Raw genomic sequence first — 23651 nt, 5'->3', positions numbered from 1 at the left:
ACAGAGGGATTATTGGTGGAGCATGTGAGGGAGGAGGTCCCGCAGAGGCAGGACTCTGGGCAAAACAGTCCCACGCTGACCGATCTCCTACAGGCCATCGAGGAGGACAGTCCAGGACACGGAACCCCGCCCTTGGTGCCTGAGACTACCCCCAGACCACAGAGACAGAGGGTCATAAGGGCACGAACTCTCGCTGCGAGCGACCTGGAGCAGCCAGGACCATCTTGCCCAGCATCAGTTCCGCAGAACCCCCACACACAGAGTCAGACACCAGGTCCCGTCCCCCCAATTCAGGAGCCAGAATGGGATGAGGAGGAGTGTCCGAAAGCCTTCTGGGAAGAAATTCAAGAGCTGATGGAGCCATTAGAACGGGGTTGTGGAACCACACCAGCACCTACAAGAAGGATAGCCACGTTCAGGGTGAACAGACATGAACAGACAGAGGACAAGATGACACTTTGGAATATGCAGGTTACAGAGAAGGTGATCATTATGGGAGATTCCAACCTGTCTAGAATCCAGACTTACGAGACACCCGGGATCCAGATTGAGTCCTTCCCCGGTGGTACCTTCAGACACGCTGAAGCCATTTTCTCCAAAATCCCGAGGGAGAATCCAGACGTCACTAAGGTCATCCTCTCCTTTGGTCTTAACTGTGGTTCTGTCAGGAGGGAAGATGCACTTGTCAGATCAGTATCAGATGCTTTGGCCATGGCCAGGAGGAAGTTTCCGAGAGCTGGGATTCATGTTCCCCTGGTGAATTTCTCGGGTGGGTTACCTATTCCACACAAAGAGACCTTGCAGAGATTAAACCAATACATAGAGCATAATACCCAGTTCATTCCATTTTTACCTTTGACTGACTTCACGACGGTGGGTGACCACATCCATTGGACTCACTTCACAGCTCAACGGATGCTGAAACACTGGGTTAGACATTTAAACTTGTAGAGCCCCAAAATCCTCTTTTGGAGGGACAGCATGCGGGTTCTACACTTTCCAATATTATTAAAAAATATGAAAATGTTCTCAATTTGGATCCCAATTTTTTATTAACACCTGCACAACTGCACCTGTTACAGAAAGGCTTGACCTTTGCACCCACACTCCCTATAAAAAATGAGAGGAAACAATTACAATCAGACTTATGGACTTACCATCAAAGAATAATGTTAGCAGCCTTTTTCAAAATGAGTGAGAAAAAATACTTACCTTTTTTACCCAAATCCACTTGGTTACCTCCTAAGTACAGCCTTCCTGACGAAGTCCACATCCTGATGAGGGAGGATCGGAGGCTCCTGAAGCACTACGACAGGCCCTGTAGAGAAAAATCAAACATCACAACAGAGGAATTTGAAGGTTTAATCAATTTAATTAAAAACCCTGAGATAATAATCAAACCTGCAGATAAAGGGAGTGTGGTAGTGATCATGAACAGAGACCAATACTTACTTGAAGCCTATAGACAACTTAATGATATAAATTATTACAAGAAACTGGAGAAGCCTATCTTTTGGGATACTATCCCTATGGTTGGGAGAATATTAAACACTCTGCAAACAAAAGGTTTCATTAATCAGAAACAAAAAACTTACCTCATGGGGGAGCCAGAACCCAGGACACGGAGATTTTATACATTACCAAAGATTCACAAAGAGCCAAGAAAGTGGACAGTCCCATTCCAGGTTCCTCCGGGCAGACCCATCGTGTCTGATTGTGGCAGTGAAACCTATAGAACGGCAGAATACATAGATTCATTTCTGACACCGTTATCTATCAGACATCCATCCTACATAAAAGATACTTACCATTTTCTGCAATGTGTGAGAGAGATCAGGATTCAGCAACCTTTCTTATTCTTCACTATTGACATCGATGCACTGTATACTAATATAAAGATCCCAGCTGGGATGGCAGCAGTGGCTGAGATCTTCAAAAGGTATCCAGACCCAAAACGCCCTGATCAGGAAATACTACAGTTACTTGAGATCAATGATTTTGTGTTCAATTCTGAGTACTTCCTGCAGATCAAGGGTACGGCGATGGGAAAGAAGTTTGCCCCAGCCTACGCAAATATCTTCATGGCGAAGTGGGAAACAGCAGTTTTGAAAAAATGTTCTATTAAACCACTCAGATACCTCAGGTATTTGGATGATATATTTGGTCTATGGCCAGGTACAGAAGCACAATTTAAAGAATTCATAGAGATTCTTAATTCACATGACCCCTCCATAAAGGTCAAATACACCTTGCAGGAAGAATCTGTGGATTTTCTAGACACCACTGTCTACAAGGGGCCTCGATTTACTCGGGAGCACCTGCTGGACACTAAGGTATTCTTTAAGCCCACTGATACTCATGCACTCCTCCATAGGACCAGTTATCATCCACAACACAGCTTTGGTGGAATAGTTAAGTCTCAGCTTCTGCGATTTTGGAGGATTTGCACAGAAAAGACTGAGTTTATAAAGGCAACAGCCATTCTTTTTGCGGTCCTTCGGAAGAGGGGTTTCTCCAGATCATTCCTAAGGAAGAAGTTCAAAGAATTTCGGGTGTCTAAGCAGAAACAAGAGGGTGACATCATCCCTGTTATCACTTATTATTCTCTGAGCAATGGCAGGTTACATGCATACTTAAAATCCCATTATAACACTTATATTGGATCAAAGGGGCTGCTCAAAAACCACAGGGTTTTATCAGCTTATAGGAAATATCTCAATTTAAAGGATATATTGGTAAGGGCACAGGTAAAACCTTTACCATGACATAAGATAAATATCCACGTGTTTTGGCCTAAACCTAACCACTCCATCCTACGGTTATACAATGTCATTTTATTAGAGCCCCTTCCAGGTTTTTTTTGGCCTAAACCTAACCACTCCATCATGCAACTATGCAATATTTGGTTATAGCTGCTTCCATGTCTTCTTTACCTAAACTTAACCAAAAAAAAAAAAAAAAAAAAAAAAAACTTACCTTCCATGGAATCCTGGATCCGGGAACCTGTGGGGAGAAGAATAGAAGAAAAGAAAAAAAATAATTATTCATGTGTTGATTACATAATTTTGTTACATTTATCTTCCTGTGGGTGAATCCTGCATCTGTGGGACCTGTGGAGAAGAAGAGAAACACATTTAAATTTGGAATTTTTTTTGGAAGCTATTTGAAAAAAACATTTAAATTTTGAAAGTGAGGGAAGGAAGTTATCTTCATATTTGCAAGCAAGGCCTGTGTTTTTTTCCTCCCTCTACTACTCCATTCCCAGACACAAACCCCACCCCTCCAGTGGGTATGGGAGGGGTGAGAGTAGACTCTGAGCAGCACAGCACTTTAGTCTCACTTTCTCACAGTCTGCTGGAGAGAGCACAGCTCCTGATTTAGGGAAGCCCATCTGAGCTGTTTCGGAGGAGAAAAACCTGTCTTTCTTTTTTCTTTTTTCTTCAATGCCAAACTGTGCATTTATTTGAATTTCATTGTGTTTGCGTGTTTTGAGCCTGAGGAAGACTGTGTTACAGTCGAAACGTTGCTGTAAATAAACACGCACTTTCCAGGTTTTTCATCACGTTGTGTTTATTTAATTTATTTTATTTCTCTTGTTACTTTGGTTTTATTTTATTTTATTTTATTGTGCCTTGACTTACCTCATCCTTTTTCTTTGGAGTATCTTTGGCGGAGTTCGTGATGGAACAAAAAAATGATGATTGGACCGTGGTTCGCCGCGGGGCTCGCCGCCGCGACCGTGCGCGCCACCGTGAAGCAGAACCTTACCTGGGGCACCGGGGATGGTCCGGTGGGGATCGCCGGGGTGGAGGCTTCGACCCTGGGATGGCCCGTGCAGTCCCTGTCCCCGGCTGGGGGCAGGAAGCTGATTATTATCAGAAAAATGGACTTTCTCGGCCAGTGCCTCCCGGGAGAGTTTCTCCGCCTCTGGGGTTCCGTGCTGGACCTTGGGGTCAGCGCTCCTACGCAGAGATTGTCAAACTAGCACGCTCCGACCCGGGACAAGCCCGTGGTGCTGGGAGGAATTTTGCTAGGGGGAGTAATGAAGGTCATAATGGGAATTACCAGACTTCCTCGAGGGACAGACAGCCCACTGATCCCAGCTTTCTAACTTTGACTAAAAAATTACACACCATCATTAAAGTGACACATCACCTGCGGAACATGGCAGAACGCCCTGGAAACCCACAGCCACGCATGATAGCCAGGATGGTTGATACTTTAACCACCATGATAAAACCTGCAGTACCTTCTCCCACGACACTTGATTTTATTGAGGGTAATGCCAGGAATTGGGGCTACAACACGACACTCATTCTTTAGGTCCATTACCAAAACACTCTGGAGAAGCTGCTGGAGGAAGTGAAGATCGTGTTGACTCCTAATTGGAGGGAAGCCTTTGCGGTAGCCACCAAATGGGCTCGTAGGAACCTTCCCAGGATCACTCAGGATGTTGTGGACCAGGCAGAGGCCTTGGTAGCAGGGAATGAGCCAGAAAGAGCTGATCCAGACAGGGAGGGGGATGCACCTCCTGGGGAGACTACGGCTGTGCCTCCTCTGAGAGTTATGGTGTCAGCAGGGACCTCACCTGTCAGGGAGGGTGAAGTTGAACGTGAAATTACTCCCACAACCAGACCTGCAAGACAGTTAGTGGACAGGGGCACCGAAATGACTGCAGAACCAGAAAGTATGGGCACTGACCTGATGGATGTCATTGGACCTGCCAATAGAGAAACGGATACAGCGGAGCAGGAGGGACAGCAGAGAGAGGGTGAGGAGGACGAAGTACAGGAGGAGAGAGAAGATGGGGGAGAAGTGACAGAGGGATTATTGGTGGAGCATGTGAGGGAGGAGGTCCCGCAGAGGCAGGACTCTGGGCAAAACAGTCCCACGCTGACCGATCTCCTACAGGCCATCGAGGAGGACAGTCCAGGACACGGAACCCCGCCCTTGGTGCCTGAGACTACCCCCAGACCACAGAGACAGAGGGTCATAAGGGCACGAACTCTCGCTGCGAGCGACCTGGAGCAGCCAGGACCATCTTGCCCAGCATCAGTTCCGCAGAACCCCCACACACAGAGTCAGACACCAGGTCCCGTCCCCCCAATTCAGGAGCCAGAATGGGATGAGGAGGAGTGTCCGAAAGCCTTCTGGGAAGAAATTCAAGAGCTGATGGAGCCATTAGAACGGGGTTGTGGAACCACACCAGCACCTACAAGAAGGATAGCCACGTTCAGGGTGAACAGACATGAACAGACAGAGGACAAGATGACACTTTGGAATATGCAGGTTACAGAGAAGGTGATCATTATGGGAGATTCCAACCTGTCTAGAATCCAGACTTACGAGACACCCGGGATCCAGATTGAGTCCTTCCCCGGTGGTACCTTCAGACACGCTGAAGCCATTTTCTCCAAAATCCCGAGGGAGAATCCAGACGTCACTAAGGTCATCCTCTCCTTTGGTCTTAACTGTGGTTCTGTCAGGAGGGAAGATGCACTTGTCAGATCAGTATCAGATGCTTTGGCCATGGCCAGGAGGAAGTTTCCGAGAGCTGGGATTCATGTTCCCCTGGTGAATTTCTCGGGTGGGTTACCTATTCCACACAAAGAGACCTTGCAGAGATTAAACCAATACATAGAGCATAATACCCAGTTCATTCCATTTTTACCTTTGACTGACTTCACGACGGTGGGTGACCACATCCATTGGACTCACTTCACAGCTCAACGGATGCTGAAACACTGGGTTAGACATTTAAACTTGTAGAGCCCCAAAATCCTCTTTTGGAGGGACAGCATGCGGGTTCTACACTTTCCAATATTATTAAAAATATGAAAATGTTCTCAATTTGGATCCCAATTTTTTATTAACACCTGCACAACTGCACCTGTTACAGAAAGGCTTGACCTTTGCACCCACACTCCCTATAAAAAATGAGAGGAAACAATTACAATCAGACTTATGGACTTACCATCAAAGAATAATGTTAGCAGCCTTTTTCAAAATGAGTGAGAAAAAATACTTACCTTTTTTACCCAAATCCACTTGGTTACCTCCTAAGTACAGCCTTCCTGACGAAGTCCACATCCTGATGAGGGAGGATCGGAGGCTCCTGAAGCACTACGACAGGCCCTGTAGAGAAAAATCAAACATCACAACAGAGGAATTTGAAGGTTTAATCAATTTAATTAAAAACCCTGAGATAATAATCAAACCTGCAGATAAAGGGAGTGTGGTAGTGATCATGAACAGAGACCAATACTTACTTGAAGCCTATAGACAACTTAATGATATAAATTATTACAAGAAACTGGAGAAGCCTATCTTTTGGGATACTATCCCTATGGTTGGGAGAATATTAAACACTCTGCAAACAAAAGGTTTCATTAATCAGAAACAAAAAACTTACCTCATGGGGGAGCCAGAACCCAGGACACGGAGATTTTATACATTACCAAAGATTCACAAAGAGCCAAGAAAGTGGACAGTCCCATTCCAGGTTCCTCCGGGCAGACCCATCGTGTCTGATTGTGGCAGTGAAACCTATAGAACGGCAGAATACATAGATTCATTTCTGACACCGTTATCTATCAGACATCCATCCTACATAAAAGATACTTACCATTTTCTGCAATGTGTGAGAGAGATCAGGATTCAGCAACCTTTCTTATTCTTCACTATTGACATCGATGCACTGTATACTAATATAAAGATCCCAGCTGGGATGGCAGCAGTGGCTGAGATCTTCAAAAGGTATCCAGACCCAAAACGCCCTGATCAGGAAATACTACAGTTACTTGAGATCAATGATTTTGTGTTCAATTCTGAGTACTTCCTGCAGATCAAGGGTACGGCGATGGGAAAGAAGTTTGCCCCAGCCTACGCAAATATCTTCATGGCGAAGTGGGAAACAGCAGTTTTGAAAAAATGTTCTATTAAACCACTCAGATACCTCAGGTATTTGGATGATATATTTGGTCTATGGCCAGGTACAGAAGCACAATTTAAAGAATTCATAGAGATTCTTAATTCACATGACCCCTCCATAAAGGTCAAATACACCTTGCAGGAAGAATCTGTGGATTTTCTAGACACCACTGTCTACAAGGGGCCTCGATTTACTCGGGAGCACCTGCTGGACACTAAGGTATTCTTTAAGCCCACTGATACTCATGCACTCCTCCATAGGACCAGTTATCATCCACAACACAGCTTTGGTGGAATAGTTAAGTCTCAGCTTCTGCGATTTTGGAGGATTTGCACAGAAAAGACTGAGTTTATAAAGGCAACAGCCATTCTTTTTGCGGTCCTTCGGAAGAGGGGTTTCTCCAGATCATTCCTAAGGAAGAAGTTCAAAGAATTTCGGGTGTCTAAGCAGAAACAAGAGGGTGACATCATCCCTGTTATCACTTATTATTCTCTGAGCAATGGCAGGTTACATGCATACTTAAAATCCCATTATAACACTTATATTGGATCAAAGGGGCTGCTCAAAAACCACAGGGTTTTATCAGCTTATAGGAAATATCTCAATTTAAAGGATATATTGGTAAGGGCACAGGTAAAACCTTTACCATGACATAAGATAAATATCCACGTGTTTTGGCCTAAACCTAACCACTCCATCCTACGGTTATACAATGTCATTTTATTAGAGCCCCTTCCAGGTTTTTTTTGGCCTAAACCTAACCACTCCATCATGCAACTATGCAATATTTGGTTATAGCTGCTTCCATGTCTTCTTTACCTAAACTTAACCAAAAAAAAAAAAAAAAAAAAAAAACTTACCTTCCATGGAATCCTGGATCCGGGAACCTGTGGGGAGAAGAATAGAAGAAAAGAAAAAAAATAATTATTCATGTGTTGATTACATAATTTTGTTACATTTATCTTCCTGTGGGTGAATCCTGCATCTGTGGGACCTGTGGAGAAGAAGAGAAACACATTTAAATTTGGAATTTTTTTTGGAAGCTATTTGAAAAAAACATTTAAATTTTGAAAGTGAGGGAAGGAAGTTATCTTCATATTTGCAAGCAAGGCCTGTGTTTTTTTCCTCCCTCTACTACTCCATTCCCAGACACAAACCCCACCCCTCCAGTGGGTATGGGAGGGGTGAGAGTAGACTCTGAGCAGCACAGCACTTTAGTCTCACTTTCTCACAGTCTGCTGGAGAGAGCACAGCTCCTGATTTAGGGAAGCCCATCTGAGCTGTTTCGGAGGAGAAAAACCTGTCTTTCTTTTTTCTTTTTTCTTCAATGCCAAACTGTGCATTTATTTGAATTTCATTGTGTTTGCGTGTTTTGAGCCTGAGGAAGACTGTGTTACAGTCGAAACGTTGCTGTAAATAAACACGCACTTTCCAGGTTTTTCATCACGTTGTGTTTATTTAATTTATTTTATTTCTCTTGTTACTTTGGTTTTATTTTATTTTATTTTATTGTGCCTTGACTTACCTCATCCTTTTTCTTTGGAGTATCTTTGGCGGAGTTCGTGATGGAACAAAAAAATGATGATTGGACCGTGGTTCGCCGCGGGGCTCGCCGCCGCGACCGTGCGCGCCACCGTGAAGCAGAACCTTACCTGGGGCACCGGGGATGGTCCGGTGGGGATCGCCGGGGTGGAGGCTTCGACCCTGGGATGGCCCGTGCAGTCCCTGTCCCCGGCTGGGGGCAGGAAGCTGATTATTATCAGAAAAAAAGACTCACTTTGAGTGGTTGTGATGACATCTCTCTAACCCCTGCAGAAAAATTTGACCTTCACCACAATAAGCATGTTCCCTGTGGGGCTGCGCGTCCGACTGAATGTTGGCAATGTTGACAGATCTGGACCAATCAGGTGCCTTGTTTCAACATTTCGACCAATCGCGGCGCTCCAATGTTGATAAGATCAAAATCTACAACATTCGACCAATCCGGAGACGGAAATTTTAACACTGAGCGGGAGGGCGGAAACTCGAAGAAAAAAACAGAAGCCTCGTTTTCTTATGCCGCTGTCAGAACAGTTTATCAAATCGATCTTAATTGAAGGGAAAACGAGGGTATCGCTGGTAGGGCAAGGCTTTCTTCACTCGCAGCAATGTAAGTACTAGTTTGTTTCATGTTGTCATGTCTGTTTTACAATGAAAATGGTAAAAAACTCTTAATTTATGCAGTTTGTTGGATGAGGTGCAGTAAACAGTCTTGCTAATCATGCCTTGTGACTGTAAAAAACAGGATCCTAATAATGCACACGATGTAATGTATCAAGAGTTATAGTATACATTGATTTTATTATATTATCAAATGCTTTAAGCCATTTATTGCTATCTGAAGGATGCTGTGCGGTGTGAGCAATCCATATCTCTCTCCCTTGTGTGTGTGTGTGTGTGTGTGTGTGTGTGTGTGTTCATAAATATAAATGCACTGTTATGATCAGCTGTTATGATCATTATGATCAGCTTAGGTCAAGTTAGGCTACGTTATAGAACAGGGGTTTGAGATTTCATATACATAACACTTTGTCACTTTTTCATCTGTAGAATTGTTATGGTCTTTAAAGACAGTATAAGACTGATAGCTCTTAGGTCGTTCATTTCTTTCTTTAAGTTGCCGAAAGCTATGTCATCCTAAACAAAATCTCACAAGGCGGTACCAGAGCTGGACTCAGAAGATGTGCCACCACGGGGTTTGGCCTGCGGATGAAGGAAACAGGTCTGCACCACAGCAGAGGAGGCGGTACGAGCTGTATCAGAGGGTAAGAATATCTCCGTGACATAGTAAAAGCCATTTAATGCCATGTTGCTCTCATGCTGAGTACTTTTTGTGATGAAGTTGCTGTTCACAAATAGAAACATGATGTACATATGAAACACAGATTCCCATATTAATAGAAGTATAGTATAGTATGAGTATAGATCGAGAAATGTCCACGTCAGTTTTCTGGACAGAGGTCACTGTTTGGAAATGAATGTAAATGTGCATGTGGATTCCACAGTCAGAGGGTAATGCGAGTCATTTAAAATCTGAGGTTATTGTGCATACATGAGTACTCATGGCCACACACACACACATGCAATAGTGTTAGGTTTTATTAATGGGAGCCTGGTACAAATGGAGCTGTATCTCGTCTGCGCTCTGTCTCTCCTCTGCAGGCTGCAGCCAGTCCCGGAGCCACCCCCCCATGGCAGCGTGGGTCAACAGACTGCAGCCAGAGCCGCCGCTACAGGCCCTGTGCAGAAACACTCTGCAGCTACTGGCCTCCAACATCGCTGAACTTGTCAATGGTAATTAAATACTCCAATTAAGTGTTTCAAATTTTCACTGATTGAAATCACACTCTTTTGATTTGACTCTACTGTGATGCTTTTCAGTTTATCAAGTCAAGATTCAGTGGTATCATCTAACAGCTGCAAAGCTGAGCCTCAGTGCGGCCAGACAGGTCATCCGGGGTGTGGGAGATCTGCTCATGCTTGGTTAACATAAATAGCAACTGGATTTTAAAAGTGAGTTGCCTTTTGCAGGTCGTGACCACTGCATCCACAAATCAACCAGCTGCCTCAGCCCCGGGAGTTCCATCCACCTCCACCGTTGTGGCTTCCTCTGTGTTCTCTGCCTCCAAACTGCAGGCTTCCTGGCTCTTCTGGGACGGCCTCTTCTGCATCTCTTCTGCCCTGCAGTTCATCACATGAGGCTGCAGATATGGTCAGTAATCGTTTTCAGAACATATCCTTCGCTATGTTTTGTGAAGTAGTAAGTTGTTCATGAAATGTTGCCTTGCTTTTTCTATTTTTTCACTTTTTTAACTCCAGGCTGTTGATGACAGGAACAGAGCAGGATACCAGCATGTGGACAGGCTTGCAGCTTTCCTGGTTGAGCTGCAGGAGCGGACGTCTCGCCGCCTTTCCAACCAGCAGGTGGACACCATCACAGCACTGTGGGACAGCCTGGACGGAGCTGACAGGAGGCGGGTTGGACGTGCAGCTCGGCACCAGGAGAGACTGTTGAGTGGACTCACTGTCCTCAGTCAGAGGCAGTGTCAAAGGAACAATGGTTAGAGGACATGATAAGAAGGTAGATCAAGTCACTCTGATAGAGATAGTTTTTCACCGTAACTGTTCTTAACTCAGTTATGTTTCTAGTTAAATTTGTGATTTACAGTCTTGCCATTGTTGCTTTTAAATAGTAATTTGGAATTGTTTTGCAATCCACTGTAAATAGTTTTGTAACAGTGTATTATAGTTGTACTGTATTATTGTCTATGATTAAGTAACACATTGTATATTAACTGAGAATTGTCTTATATCACTTGATTTTAGGTTTGTTGTTTAAAATCTTTCAAAGAAAATTGTGTTTTCACATGAATGAAAAAAATGGAAATATGATAAAGGATGTGAATGAGAGTTTCGATCACATGGTGCAATAATCATCACAACAAGAAAACATGTCTTTATTCGGAACATTTTATTTACCCACAGCATTGAAATCCACTACAATATGTATAAAAACTGGAATAGAATTCACATAAACATGTAAAATGGAGCATGATTTCTAATTGATATCTTTCAAAGAACAAGGATGACAACAGCGTCATCTCCGGGGATCCTTCATCCCTCCACTAGATGTGAGTATCTTCATCAAACCTCTGGGTGATGTCATCTCAAGCACAGCGGTGTGAGTTCGAATCCCACGAGGATCCACATCTAAATAAGTTTTTGGCATTAAAAGAGAACCGGAGACAATAAAGCAGTTCTGCGAGTGTATATGACACCAACATGTCCAATTTTTCCTCTTTTCTCTTTTTATTTTCTTCTTTTCTCCTTTTTTCTTCTCCCCCCTTCTGCCCCGTCTTTGTTGGACGAGTGTTCCCCAGCCTAAGCCTTAGCATTAGACCACTCAGCCACTCAGTACTATGAACTTTTGTGTTTGGAACTTGTACTTGTTTTTTCAACTTTGTGTGGAAGGGGAGGGGCCGGGGAGAGACCGTAGATCATGAACATGTTTAATATTTCCGATCGCAGATCCTGTGGTGTGTGGAGCTCCAAGAGACGCTGATCAGCTGAGAGCCGACCTGTCCACACCCTCGGAATAAAGCTCCCTGATTGGCTGAACAGCTCCGTCTCACCAAGGTGCCGCTGATTAAAAAAATCCACTCAGCTGTCAGAGCTGGATGAATATATGTCTGTGAAATATATTCACCATATGACAGTGAAACAGAAGAGCCAGAGCTCTGAACTCAGCTGTACAGGAAGTGATGGTTCATCCTGTCGCTGCTGCATGAGCTGGATTTCCTCCATTCAGACCCAAACTCCGATTTAATGCATTCATCTGCATCTCCACCAGTCCTGCAATAATCCTGATGTTTTAATTCATCTCCATTATTAACCATGGTCGGAGGGGCCGATGGCGCAGACTGGCAGCCTCACTTCCGTCAGTCTGCCCCCCCAGGACAGCTGTGGCTACAACAGTAGCTTACCACCGCCCAGTATGGAGAGAATGAATAATGCAATGTAAAGCGTCTTTGAGTGTCCAGAAAAGCGCTGCATAAAACCAATGCATTATTATTAAATACAATAAATGTGACACAATACTTAGTGAACATATCAGCAGCCTAACAGCTGAACTGGTGGCTCTTCTGTCTGATAACTACTGGAATGTCTGTGATGTAATGGGATTATGAGGGACTGAATTTAAATGGATATGGAGCCCTCTAGTGGTTATAGTGTGCAACTACCATAGAAAAAGATCATAACGTGTGACGTCATGTGTAATCGGTGACTCGTCAGTTAGTCCCAGTTACAGCATAGAAAACATTGTAAACGTTGATACCCCGAGCTCTTGCCTGTGATCAGTGCTCCACATTCACCAAATACACAGTTACTGCCCAGTGTGAACAGGCCCAGAGGTCTTTAAGAAGTAGACGGAGAATATCAGCATAAACTCACCTCACTGACTCCCTCCTTCTGCCCCAGGTCCAACTGCTCACTGCAGGAGCAGTAGGTGCGTTCGCGATGGCAAAGCCAGAGGTAGGCGGAGCTAGACGAAGTAGACGGCGCAGCCGTGGGGCGGAGGTATAAGTCTGCCTTCAACTTGGACAACCCTATGGTTCTCCATGTTTGTGTTTCTCATGACCTCCACCATGGGGGGTGTGTATTTATGCAAATGAAGCATGTTATCATTGATGAGGAGAGGGCTGGGGTCCAATCCCCGGCCTGTCTGAACCAGAGCGCTGGGCCAGGTAGCGGTGAGTTGCTCTCCAGCAGCTCACAGCGGCTCCTCTGTGACCGATCTCGTTTGGGTCTCGCCAGTTTTCCATGCCCTACGTAGGTCTATACGTATCAGTGACGCCGGGCCAAATCTGGGCGGGGCGGCTCAAAAGTCTTAAAAGTCTGCCTCTGGCTTTCTCACTTCCAACGCATCTAGTGTGTCACCTGCCAGGGGGAATGTTCCACGACATGGGTGCCACCCCCCCCCGGGTGGCACTGTGTAGATAATGCTATATATACACTCACATATTTCGGGGAACTGGTGATGGTTGAATGTATGTTGGAAAGATTAATGCGTATTATTTCAAACACCCTGGGTTTTTGGGTTGGTCCGGCTTCTCCTGATTGGTTCATTTTGGCTGATATAAGGAGAGACTGAGAGATAGAACAGACAGAGACTGACAGGATTTTTCCAGCCTGCTGTGAGGCTGAGGAATGTGGTTTTATGTTGTTGTTGTTATTTTTTGGAAACTGAACCTCCAAATAAACTTCAACATTTTTTGAAGAAACTGAAGTTCAACATGCTTTCCTAACTTCCAAGCCTTTGCTGATCACATCCCAGGTTCAGGGCAACCACTTGGTCTCTCACAAGAACCTGAGGTGTCCTGACTCCAGGGTTCTGAGGAGAACATGGAGAACGTGAGCTGTGGGGATCCTGCTACGTCTTGTGTTTGTTCGATCTAAAAGCCGCTTCATTCAGAATCAAGCTGCTGCTGCCCGATGAGAAAAGCTTCATCAAACCTTCACAGTTTCCAGTCTGATCAGTGATCACACGAAATGTCTGAGATCAATCTGGTTCAGTTCTCCACCTCACGATCTGCTCAGCTGGGTTCTCCAGTGTCTGAACGGTCCAACCTCCAGTGTTAAAGCTGACTTAGCAGTGCTTCATTCTCACATTCTCGAAGTGGAGTATGACACTTTCTGAGCATGAGCAGCTTTTATGAACGAGGCCGTTGGACTGACAGAACCAAATAATGATCTTCAATGAACCAGACAAGAAGAAATGGGATTCTCCGTCGGTGTTGGTTTATTGCAGAATGAGTCAAAAACAACTTGTCACTCGTCGCTGAACTGAGCACGAAGGCCTTCGTAACCATGGAAACCACACTTCCTGCCAGCCACCCGACATCCGAAGGTCACAGCATCCTTCAAATGTTCCCCTGTGGACAGAAAGTAAACTGAGCTGATTTTGTTGACAGTGAAAATCAGAATAATTTCTTAATAAAGACACTTTGAGAAGGAGCTACATGAGAAAGATCACTAATAAAAACCAATGACAGTGATGAAAACTTCAGACAGACCAGCACCAAGACATGTTGCTCATGTCTCACCTCTGGACAGTTTGTAGATGACAGCAGCATTGAAAGTGTCTCCAGCTCCTAAAGTGTCCACCAGAGCTTCAGGAGGAAATGCATCAGAATGAATGAGCATCCCATCAGGACCCAAAGCTTCAGCTCCTTTTTCTGCCCAGGCACAGAGGAGGACGGCCCTGAGAGACACACAGTTCAAAAATGGAAGGGCTGCAAGCAGATGAGTCAGAGAGGACTGAGGACACTGACCCTGGTTTGACTCGACTGTAGAGCCCCCTCAGCGCCGCTTCAGCTGAGTGGAAGCCAAAGTGACGAGCAACATCTTTACTGATGAACACCTGAACAGACAGAGAGAAAAGGAACTGAATCAATAGATGAAGTATATTCATGAAGCGCTGTTCACAGATAAAGTCACAAAGTGCTGAAAAGTGTGCTAAAAAGACAAAAAATATCATCTGAGTAATCATGGATTTCTCTGGTGAAGTATTCAGCCAAACACTCCCTTGTAGAGGTTGCAGAAGGAGGAGACGGACGCTGGACTCGGATTGAGCGTGATTTATTCTTTGCACCGACCGTGACAGCTGTCATCCAGGAAGCTCCCATTGACGGAACACTTCCGCCTATTTAACCCCACCAAGAGTGCAACACACCCCCTACGTCACCAACCCCGCCCCTTCTAATGTGAGGTAACTCCCCCCCGAACATTCAGAAGGGAGCGTGCGCCCCATGGGAGAACAAAAACAAAACCTACCACTACATCAACATCAGTCTCTTAAGGGCGGTCTAACCACACGGCCAAACCGACTGCGCACCTCAACAGTGGCAGGTGCGGAACCCGCCGGCAGGGCGACAGGGGCAGGAGCTCCCACGACGGCAGGCAGCTTGGGGGGACGCCCCCGTCTCGGGGGCAGCGCCACCTCCACCGGCTCCTCCGGTAGAACATGGGCGGGCTTCAGACGATCCACCGAAACCCGGACCGGCCTACCACCCATGTCCAATACAAACTTCTTGGGCCCTGCCTCCGGGACGAGGAACGGACCGTCATAAGGAGGCCGCAGCGGGGCCCGGTGGGCGTCATGGCGAACAAACACATACCGAGCCGCCATCAAAGTCTTCGGCACATCGGAGCGGGGGAGGCAGTGGTGAGCAGGGAGCGGGCCAAAACCCCGACCGGCATTCATGAAACTGGGCTGCCCGGCAGCCCCGGACCAGGGCCCCGATGGATCCGGGAGAAATTCTCCGGGGACGCGCAAGGGTTGACCCAGAACCAGCTCTGCAGAGGATGCCTGCAGATCCTCCTTTGGGGCAGAGCGCAGACCCAGCAGAACCTACGGCAGGCGGTCCAGTCAGTTGCAGTCCGTGAGGGCGGCACGGAGGGCAACCTTCATAGAGCGGTGGAAGCGCTTGCACAGCCCATTAGCCTGAGGGTTGAATGCCGTGGTGCGGTGGAGCAGAGTCCAGAGCTCGGAGGTGAACTGGGGGCCTCTGTCAGACGCGACATCCACCGGAGTGCCGAAACGGGCCACAGGTGGAAACGAAGGCCCGTGCCACCTCTGCCGCCGTCGTGGAAGCCAGCGGAACCGCCTCTGGCCATCTGGTGGTCCGGTACACCATCATCAGGAGGTGAGTAAAGCCCGGGGAGTAAAGCCCCCCTCTCAGCCCCCTGAGAGGGGGGGCAGCGGACCCACCAGGTCCAGGTGGACGTAGTCAAACCTCCTCTCTGGCACAGAGAACGGCTCCAGTGGGGCCCTGGTGTGGCGGTGAACCTTGGACCACTGACATGCCACGCAGGAAGCTGCCCAGCTTCTGACGTCCTTCCTGAGGCCCGGCCAGACAAACTTCGCCCCCACCCGCTTCACTGATGCCCTCACCCCAGGATGTGACAGTGCGTGGATGGCATCAAACACCTGCCGACGCCAGCCTGCAGGCACCATAGGGCGGGGCTGACCTGTGGAGACATCACAGAGGAGCGAAACGTTGCAGCCCTGAAATGCCACATCCTGCAGCTTCAGCCCAGTAGCAGCCGTCCTGTACTCCTGGACCTCCGCATCAGCTGGCTGGTCGGCGGCCATGGCAGCATAATCCACCCCCAGCTGCACAGAGTTCACGTGGGCCCGAGAGAGGCAGTCAGCAACGGCGTTGCTCTTACCAGCAACATGCCGAATGTCCGTGGTGAATTCTGAGATGGCCGAGAGGTGGCGCTGCTGCCTGGCAGACCGTGGCTCCGTGGTCTTGGCCATGGCAAAGGTGAGGGGCTTGTGGTCCACAAAAGCGGTGAACCGCCGCCCCTCCAGAAGGAACCAAAAATGGCGTGTGGCGAGGACAAGAGCCAACAGCTCCCGGTCAAATGAGCTATATTTCCTCTCACTGTCCCACAGCTGCTTGCTGAAAAACGCGAGGGGACGCCAGGCTCCACCCACCCACTGCTCACAGACCACACCCACTGCATAATCCAAGGCGTCTGTGGTGAGTGCGACCGGAGCCGCCGGTGAGGGATGCGCCAACATAGCGGCGTCGGAAAGCGCATCCTTGGCCCTCCGGAATGCCAGGAGTCTCTCGGTGGTCCAGTCCACGTCGTCCTTGGCATTCACGCCCCTCAGAGCCTCATACAGGGGGCGCATCAGGTGAGCTGCATGCGCGATAAAGCGGTTGTAGAGGTTCACCATGCCCAGGAACTCCTGCAGGGACTTGATGGTGTGAGGATGCGGAAAAGCGGCAATCACCACCACCTTTGTGGGTAACGGAACCACCCCTCGTGAGGAGATGTGATGACCGAGGAACTCAATTTCCAAGAGGCCAAACTGGCATTTGGCCGGATTAATAATCAGTCCGTGCTCCGTAAGCCTCCCGAAGAGCTGCCGCAAGTGTAACAGGTGCTCCTCGGCCGAGGCGCTGGCCACCAGGATGTCATCCAGGTACAAAAACAGGAACGGCAACCCCCGTAACACAGAGTCCATCAGCCGCTGGAAAGTCTGCACTGCACCTTTAAGATCAAACGGCATCCGCAGGAACTCAAACAGGCCAGACGGAGTGATCACTGCAGTTTTGGGCACGTCCCCGGGGGGGACTGGGACCTGGTGGTAGCCCCTCACTAAATCCACCTTGGAAAAGATAACTTTCCCCGCCAGGTGGACCGAGAAATCCTGGATGTGTGGAATAGGGTACCGATTGTGCTTGGTGATGTTATTCAGTTGCCAAAAATCACCACACGGCCTCCAGCTGCCATCCGACTCCGGGACCAGGTGCAGGGGCGAGGCCCACGGGCTGTCAGAGCGTCGCACAATCCCCAGACGCTCCATAGTGGCGAACTCCTCCCTGGCAATCCCCAGCTTAGTCGCATCCAGCCGCGGACTGACCGTGGGAATATAATGCTCCACTCCGTTTGACGAGGGAGGCAGAGAAGGTGGGGACTGTGAGATCTGGGAATTCGGCCTGGAGCTGCTGGTACACATCCCCGGTGGGCAGACGACTAGTCAGAGACAGCAATCCCCCCCTCCCCAAGGTGCACGAATAGGAGGAGAAGGAGAGCGCGTCCACCAAGCGGCGGTTAATAATGTCAACTAACAATCCCTGCGCACACAGGAAATCAGCCCCGAGGATCGGAACAGCTACATCAGCCATCACCAAGTCCCAGCCGAACCGCCGCCCGTCAAAACACACGGTCACAAACCTGGTGCCAAAAGTCCGGATCGGAGTCCCGTTAGCGGCATCCAGCTGCGGCCCGTGCTCACCGCTGGCTCTGTCCGTGCTGGAAGCGGGAAGAATGCTCCGCTGTGCGCCCGTGTCCACGAGGAAACGCCGTCCGGAAACCGTGTCTTTAACGAACAGCAGCTTGTCAGCATCCCCAGCGCCCACAGCCGCTACTGAGCGCTGGGTCCGGCTTTTCCCTGCACCGGGAACGCACACGGCGGTGTGCAGCGCCTCGCCCGGGAGCCGAATCTCCGGTGAAAAACACAGCGTTCTGTCCTCCGTACGCCGATCCCGAACAGCGGCAGCCGCCGCAGGTGCGTCCTCCTCCAGCAGACGCTGTTGCTCCGGCGGGCACGCAGCATGGACGCCGAGCGCGTGACGCGACCAGGATCCTGTCGGCCTCCTCCGCCAGACCCCGGTAGTCCTTCGTGCGCAACAACGGCGAGGTGGCCAACGCGGTGCGCACCGCGGCCGGGAGCTGACGCAGGAACAGGTGGATGAACAACGACGACGTGTCCCCGGATCCCAGCAGCGCCAACACGCTGTCCATCAGTTCTGAGGGCTTGCCGTCTCCCAAGCCGTTCAGGGAGAAAAGCCTGTCCGCCCGCTCCGCGTCCGACAGCTGAAACAGACGAAGGAGCTGCGCTTTCAGGGCGGCGTACTTGCCCTGGGCCGGCGGACCCCGCAGGAACCCCATCACACGACGGGTGGCGGACGAATCCAGAGCCGCCACCACATAGCAGTACCGCGTCTCGTCAGCCGTGATGCCTCTCAGCTGGAACTGGGCCTCGATGTGTTGGAACCACGGCTCTGGATCCTGCTGCCAAAACTCCGGCAGCTTGATCGCCGCGGCGAACACAGCTTCTTTTGTGAACACGTCGGACAGGTTGATGAAATGATTATGTGTTTATGACGTGTTATTTTTATTATACAAATACGGTTTTAACGTTCATTTTCAACCGAGACGGCAGTTTGTGCTGCTTTCTATTGAGTTAAACGGGTTTCATATTGTTAACGGGGGAAAGCGACAGATCTGGCAACCTCCTCCAGCGGAATGCAGAGACACCGCAGGCGGTAATGCGGTGATTCCGTTACGCAGCCGGACCGCATCCAGTGTGCATCAGGCGTGATTGTCATGCATGGAGCGTGCTGCGTGAGCACACACACTTGCTCACTCGCGCGCGCACACACTTGTTGCTTTCTTCTTTCTTTTTTTTAACCGCACAAACTTTGTTTTTTCCCTCTGCACCTCGTGGTCTACCTGGGGACACTCCGACTGGTTGGGCACCCCTGGTCTAAATAGACCTTAGAGAACCTATAAGAATACTGTAAAGGGCTTTGTGTTGCTTTTTAATATGAAATGTGCTTTATAAATAAAGTTTGACTTGATTTAGGATATTCTCAGGTGATACAAATGGTTTGGGGTCAGCTGATGATGGGGGTTCTAAAGACATGGCCTGATCAAATGTGGGACAAATCAAATTCATTTTAGGTTTCATATGAACAAAAACATATCTTACCACATCAGCAAGTGGAAACAGCTGATACAGCGGTTCTCTGGTCTTCTCTATTTCTACAGAAATCGTGATCTGCTGTTGCGGTGGTAACTTGCTGTTGTGCATCATGACCCTCTCAATCATTTTCACCTGTTCATCAGCATTTCTCCCCTGAAAAGTACAAAAAAAGTAGATTACATGGTGGAGAGAGCAGATCCCACATTCTGAAACACTCTGATGGCTGAGGTTATATTTTAAACGGGTCTGTGTCATCGACATTCCCAGTAAAACCTCAAGAAGACAGAACTCACTGAATTAGGCCCCATCCACATGAAGCCAAAATGCTCATAGTTCCAAAAACGTTTGCCCGTAAAGACGGCATTGATTCAATATTTATGGGCGTCCACATGACTGTCTTCAATACGGCTGAAACGTTGCAATAACATGCCAGGCCGCTAGGTGGCGCTTCATTGACAACCACCGGAAATACATGGCAATATCATAGTGCCTCCACCTAGCAGCCCTTCGTGATCTTTTTGGTGTTCGATCCAACATTACATGAAGCATCCTGCTCACCACTTCATGAAAGAATATAAAGGGAAGTTGATGTTTCTGTTCTTTCTGCGAAAATCACCCTGAAACAACTCAACACCTCTTTTGGACGTGATGATTCCAAGATCTTTTGGAAGGATTTCTGTCGCTTTGTAATTAATAATGTAGACAAGGACTTTGTGGTGGGAAAATGTGTTTTTTTGTTTCTTTAGAAAACAGGAAAAGAAAGGAGGATTTTTTTTTATCAATTTACTAATTCCTAAAATCAAAATTCTTTATTCAGAAATGCAAATATAGCAGGTAGAAGCCATCAATTACCCACTTCAAAAATGTTGTACTCTCTTGTATAAAAATGTTAAAAGACAAAACAGAAAGGCTGGAAAAACAATCAGTATCTGCGAGAAATTCAAACAGATGGCTTATTGTCCCCCCTGGCATAATGTTTGCCATGTACGTGTATACTTACAATAATAAAAAATAAAAAATAAATAAATGAAGCATGGCGTTCTCCATGCTGATCTGTTGTATCCGGTGGGACTGAAGGAGAGCAGTGTTCTGCTGTAACAGCGGCAAAAGACTCGCAGTCTTCAGCAGGACGTCTGCTACACCGCTACACCGCACAGCGCCAGTGTTCTTGTTGTTTACAGAGTTCTGCGCATTTGTTACGACGTAGCGCGATGACACAACGAATCAGGAAACGCTCCAAAAGAGGAGGAATTATGGAGCCATGGATTCAACAGTTTTGGGATCTGTTCACCCTGGGACCTGGTTTCAAAAATGTTCAGTTTCAGATCCACTGAGTGCTGAATTCCTGTGGATGACAGGGTGAATTGATCAAATATTTTTTAAGTTTTGGCCTGGATTCATCTTCGTGTGGATAGGGCCTTAGACTGACAGACTTTCTTTAGCTGTTCAATTTTTAGAAGTTGAAGTAAAAGAAAGAGACACGACTGTGTCTCAAACAATATGAAGAGGAGCAAGACAAGGCCGGTTTGGCTTTGTCCTCTCCTTGAGAATCCTCAGCTGAAGAGCAGAACGTCCTGACTACACAAGTCCATCTTTACCCAGTTACAAAAACACTTTTCTGAAGCCCGTTACACACTGCATGCATCGTGGCTCTGGTGAGTCTCGCCCATCGCAGTTCATGGCTGTTTTTCCACTGTATGCCGTTTACTTGCAACATGATGCACCGCAGCTGAAACGGAGCCACGAGTGATCTACAACCAGTCTTTTTTCTCTGCATGCTGAGTCGAACACTCCAGGAAGTGAAGGAAGATGCTAAAAACATCTATTCTAACACCTAAACCTCAGCCTGGGGTCCCTGATCCACATCGTTAACACAGACTACAGTCCAGAACAGCTCTACACATCATGAGGCATTCTGTCTTCACTCCTTCTGAACTTAACAACGATATAGACTCAGGCACTTCAAAGGACTCCTATCACGCTTTTCTGAACCTGTAAAACACAAGTCCAAAACAATTCAATCACTTACCCACGCCTCTCCCCACATTAGCAGCTCTCAAGCTATCACCTTACCCTGGAACCTGAATAACAGCATGTTCACGACAACCATAGATATACAATACATAGACCCCACACTGGCGTTGGAGACGTGCCTACACGTTGCCATTTTGTGGATCTAGTGTATGAAATTCGATGCTACCATGCTGCCACATGTATTTAGTGCTTCATGTTGGTGCCACTTATCGATGGAGATCAATCAATCAGGTCTGAAGGGAGCCAGAGCTTGGACTGGACATCTAGATTACTCAAATATGCATGAATGAAGAGAGAGAATGGCCTAAGTGAAGTTTTTAAGAGGTAATCACACACCAACAATGTTTAAAGCTCACGAAAATCCATTTTTCATGATGGGGTCTTTTAACTATTCATTGATATGAGAACCAAACTCACAGGAGAATCAGGCACTGTGAACATCAACTACAGTACCCACAATGCCTTGAGTCTGCCGGGTGCCAGATCTAGTAGTTTAGAATACATTGATAAATTGTATGCATTTATGAAAAATATATACATTTCTCCTCAACGCAGATGCACGTGATGGGTAATGGCTGGGACATGCTGCGGGGGACAAGACATGATGCATCCACTGCACAACGGGCCAGTTTGGCCCACTTTGTCAGATTTGTTCTACTTCATCATATTTAAATATTTATGGTCCTGTTTACATCTGATGGAGGTTTATCGGTAGGGGACTCACCTCCCAGTGGATCCATTTGTATTGACGGAGGTCAACTTTGGAAAAATCATCTGCTGTGACATCAGGAAGGTTTCTGGGGACAAGAAATGAAAATCACTGCACTTCAAATGGCCAGAATGAGTTAAGAATGGTTTCATGTTATGAGTGAGCTAAATGTATAGATCTTCTACTTGGACGTGATGCTGGACATTAATAACCCTCCAATAACATCAGTAAACCAACCATCTGAATGACATTTGTTGTGGATCTGAGTAATAAACAAATCTTCTGAATGATAAACTACCTATATTGTCAATCCAATAGGCTGTTCATCAGTCAAATACCTGTATGAACAAAAAACCACCCAGTACACAGAAAAAAAAACTAGTCTTAGGACTAAGGGCCAATCCCAATTCTACCCCTTACCCCTCCCCCTATGATATGCGCGTTCACGAGGCTTAAGGGCTATCCCAATTCTCCTTTTTGAATAGGGGTAGGGGTAAGGGGAAGGGCTATTTCACCCCTTTCAGCGAAGTCTGCATCGATGCTCCCTGTTCTCTGTAGGGGTAGGCGGAGTTTCACATTGGCAGAAAAAAACAACATGGCGCCCACCACGGAGTCGCACAAATGTAAGATTGCTTTCTGTATACTATTTAAAAAGCTATAAAAAGTGTATTTGCTTCACTGAATTTATAGATAAACTAGCGTGACAGTGTCCCAGTCATGGATTAACGTTTTAGTGCTGCGCAGCACCGTTTCCAATCGTGAATTTGTAACTTATGAAGAGCACTAATCACTGAATTAACGTCATCCTTTATCATGTTTTTAACGTAATATGTTAGACACAGGGACCCCGATGAAACCCGACTGCTGATTCAGTTTAGAGCCGGGTTCCTCAATTAGCGGACCACGGTCCACGACCGGACCGCGGCACACCTCGCTGCTGCCCCAGGGCAAATGTATGGAAAAAAAAAAAGTCTTTCTTTAAACGCTCCATGTTCCGTGTGAGCACCGTTCTGCACCGCGCCGCTCTGCCCCCCCCCCCACCACCCCACAGGGCGCTGAAGTCCGGACCCATGCTTGTATATAAAAAGCAAATGTGGACCTTCAAGATTTGTATTTGAGGACCCCTGGTTTAGAGGTTAAAAAGGAAGAAA

General features: G+C 47.3%; 1 protein-coding gene across 1 annotated transcript; it reads right to left on the bottom strand.

The window, feature by feature from the left end:
• Positions 1–14291: 14291 nt before the first annotated feature.
• Positions 14292–22653, bottom strand: LOC115384763 (ketohexokinase-like). Its single transcript, XM_030086997.1, has 5 exons — positions 22516–22653; positions 19764–19910; positions 14803–14891; positions 14575–14732; positions 14292–14403 (listed from the first exon to the last, which is right to left on the bottom strand). The coding sequence occupies exons 2-5, from the start codon at positions 19881–19883 to the stop codon at positions 14300–14302; spliced, it is 471 nt and encodes a 156-aa protein (XP_029942857.1). The 5' UTR covers positions 19884–19910; positions 22516–22653; the 3' UTR covers positions 14292–14299.
• Between the last annotated feature and the right edge of the window lie 998 nt (positions 22654–23651).

This window comes from Salarias fasciatus, unplaced genomic scaffold (assembly GCF_902148845.1).
Source record: "Salarias fasciatus unplaced genomic scaffold, fSalaFa1.1, whole genome shotgun sequence".
Taxonomy (NCBI): Eukaryota; Metazoa; Chordata; class Actinopteri; order Blenniiformes; family Blenniidae; genus Salarias; species Salarias fasciatus.
This window is presented reverse-complemented; position numbering and strand designations above follow the sequence as displayed.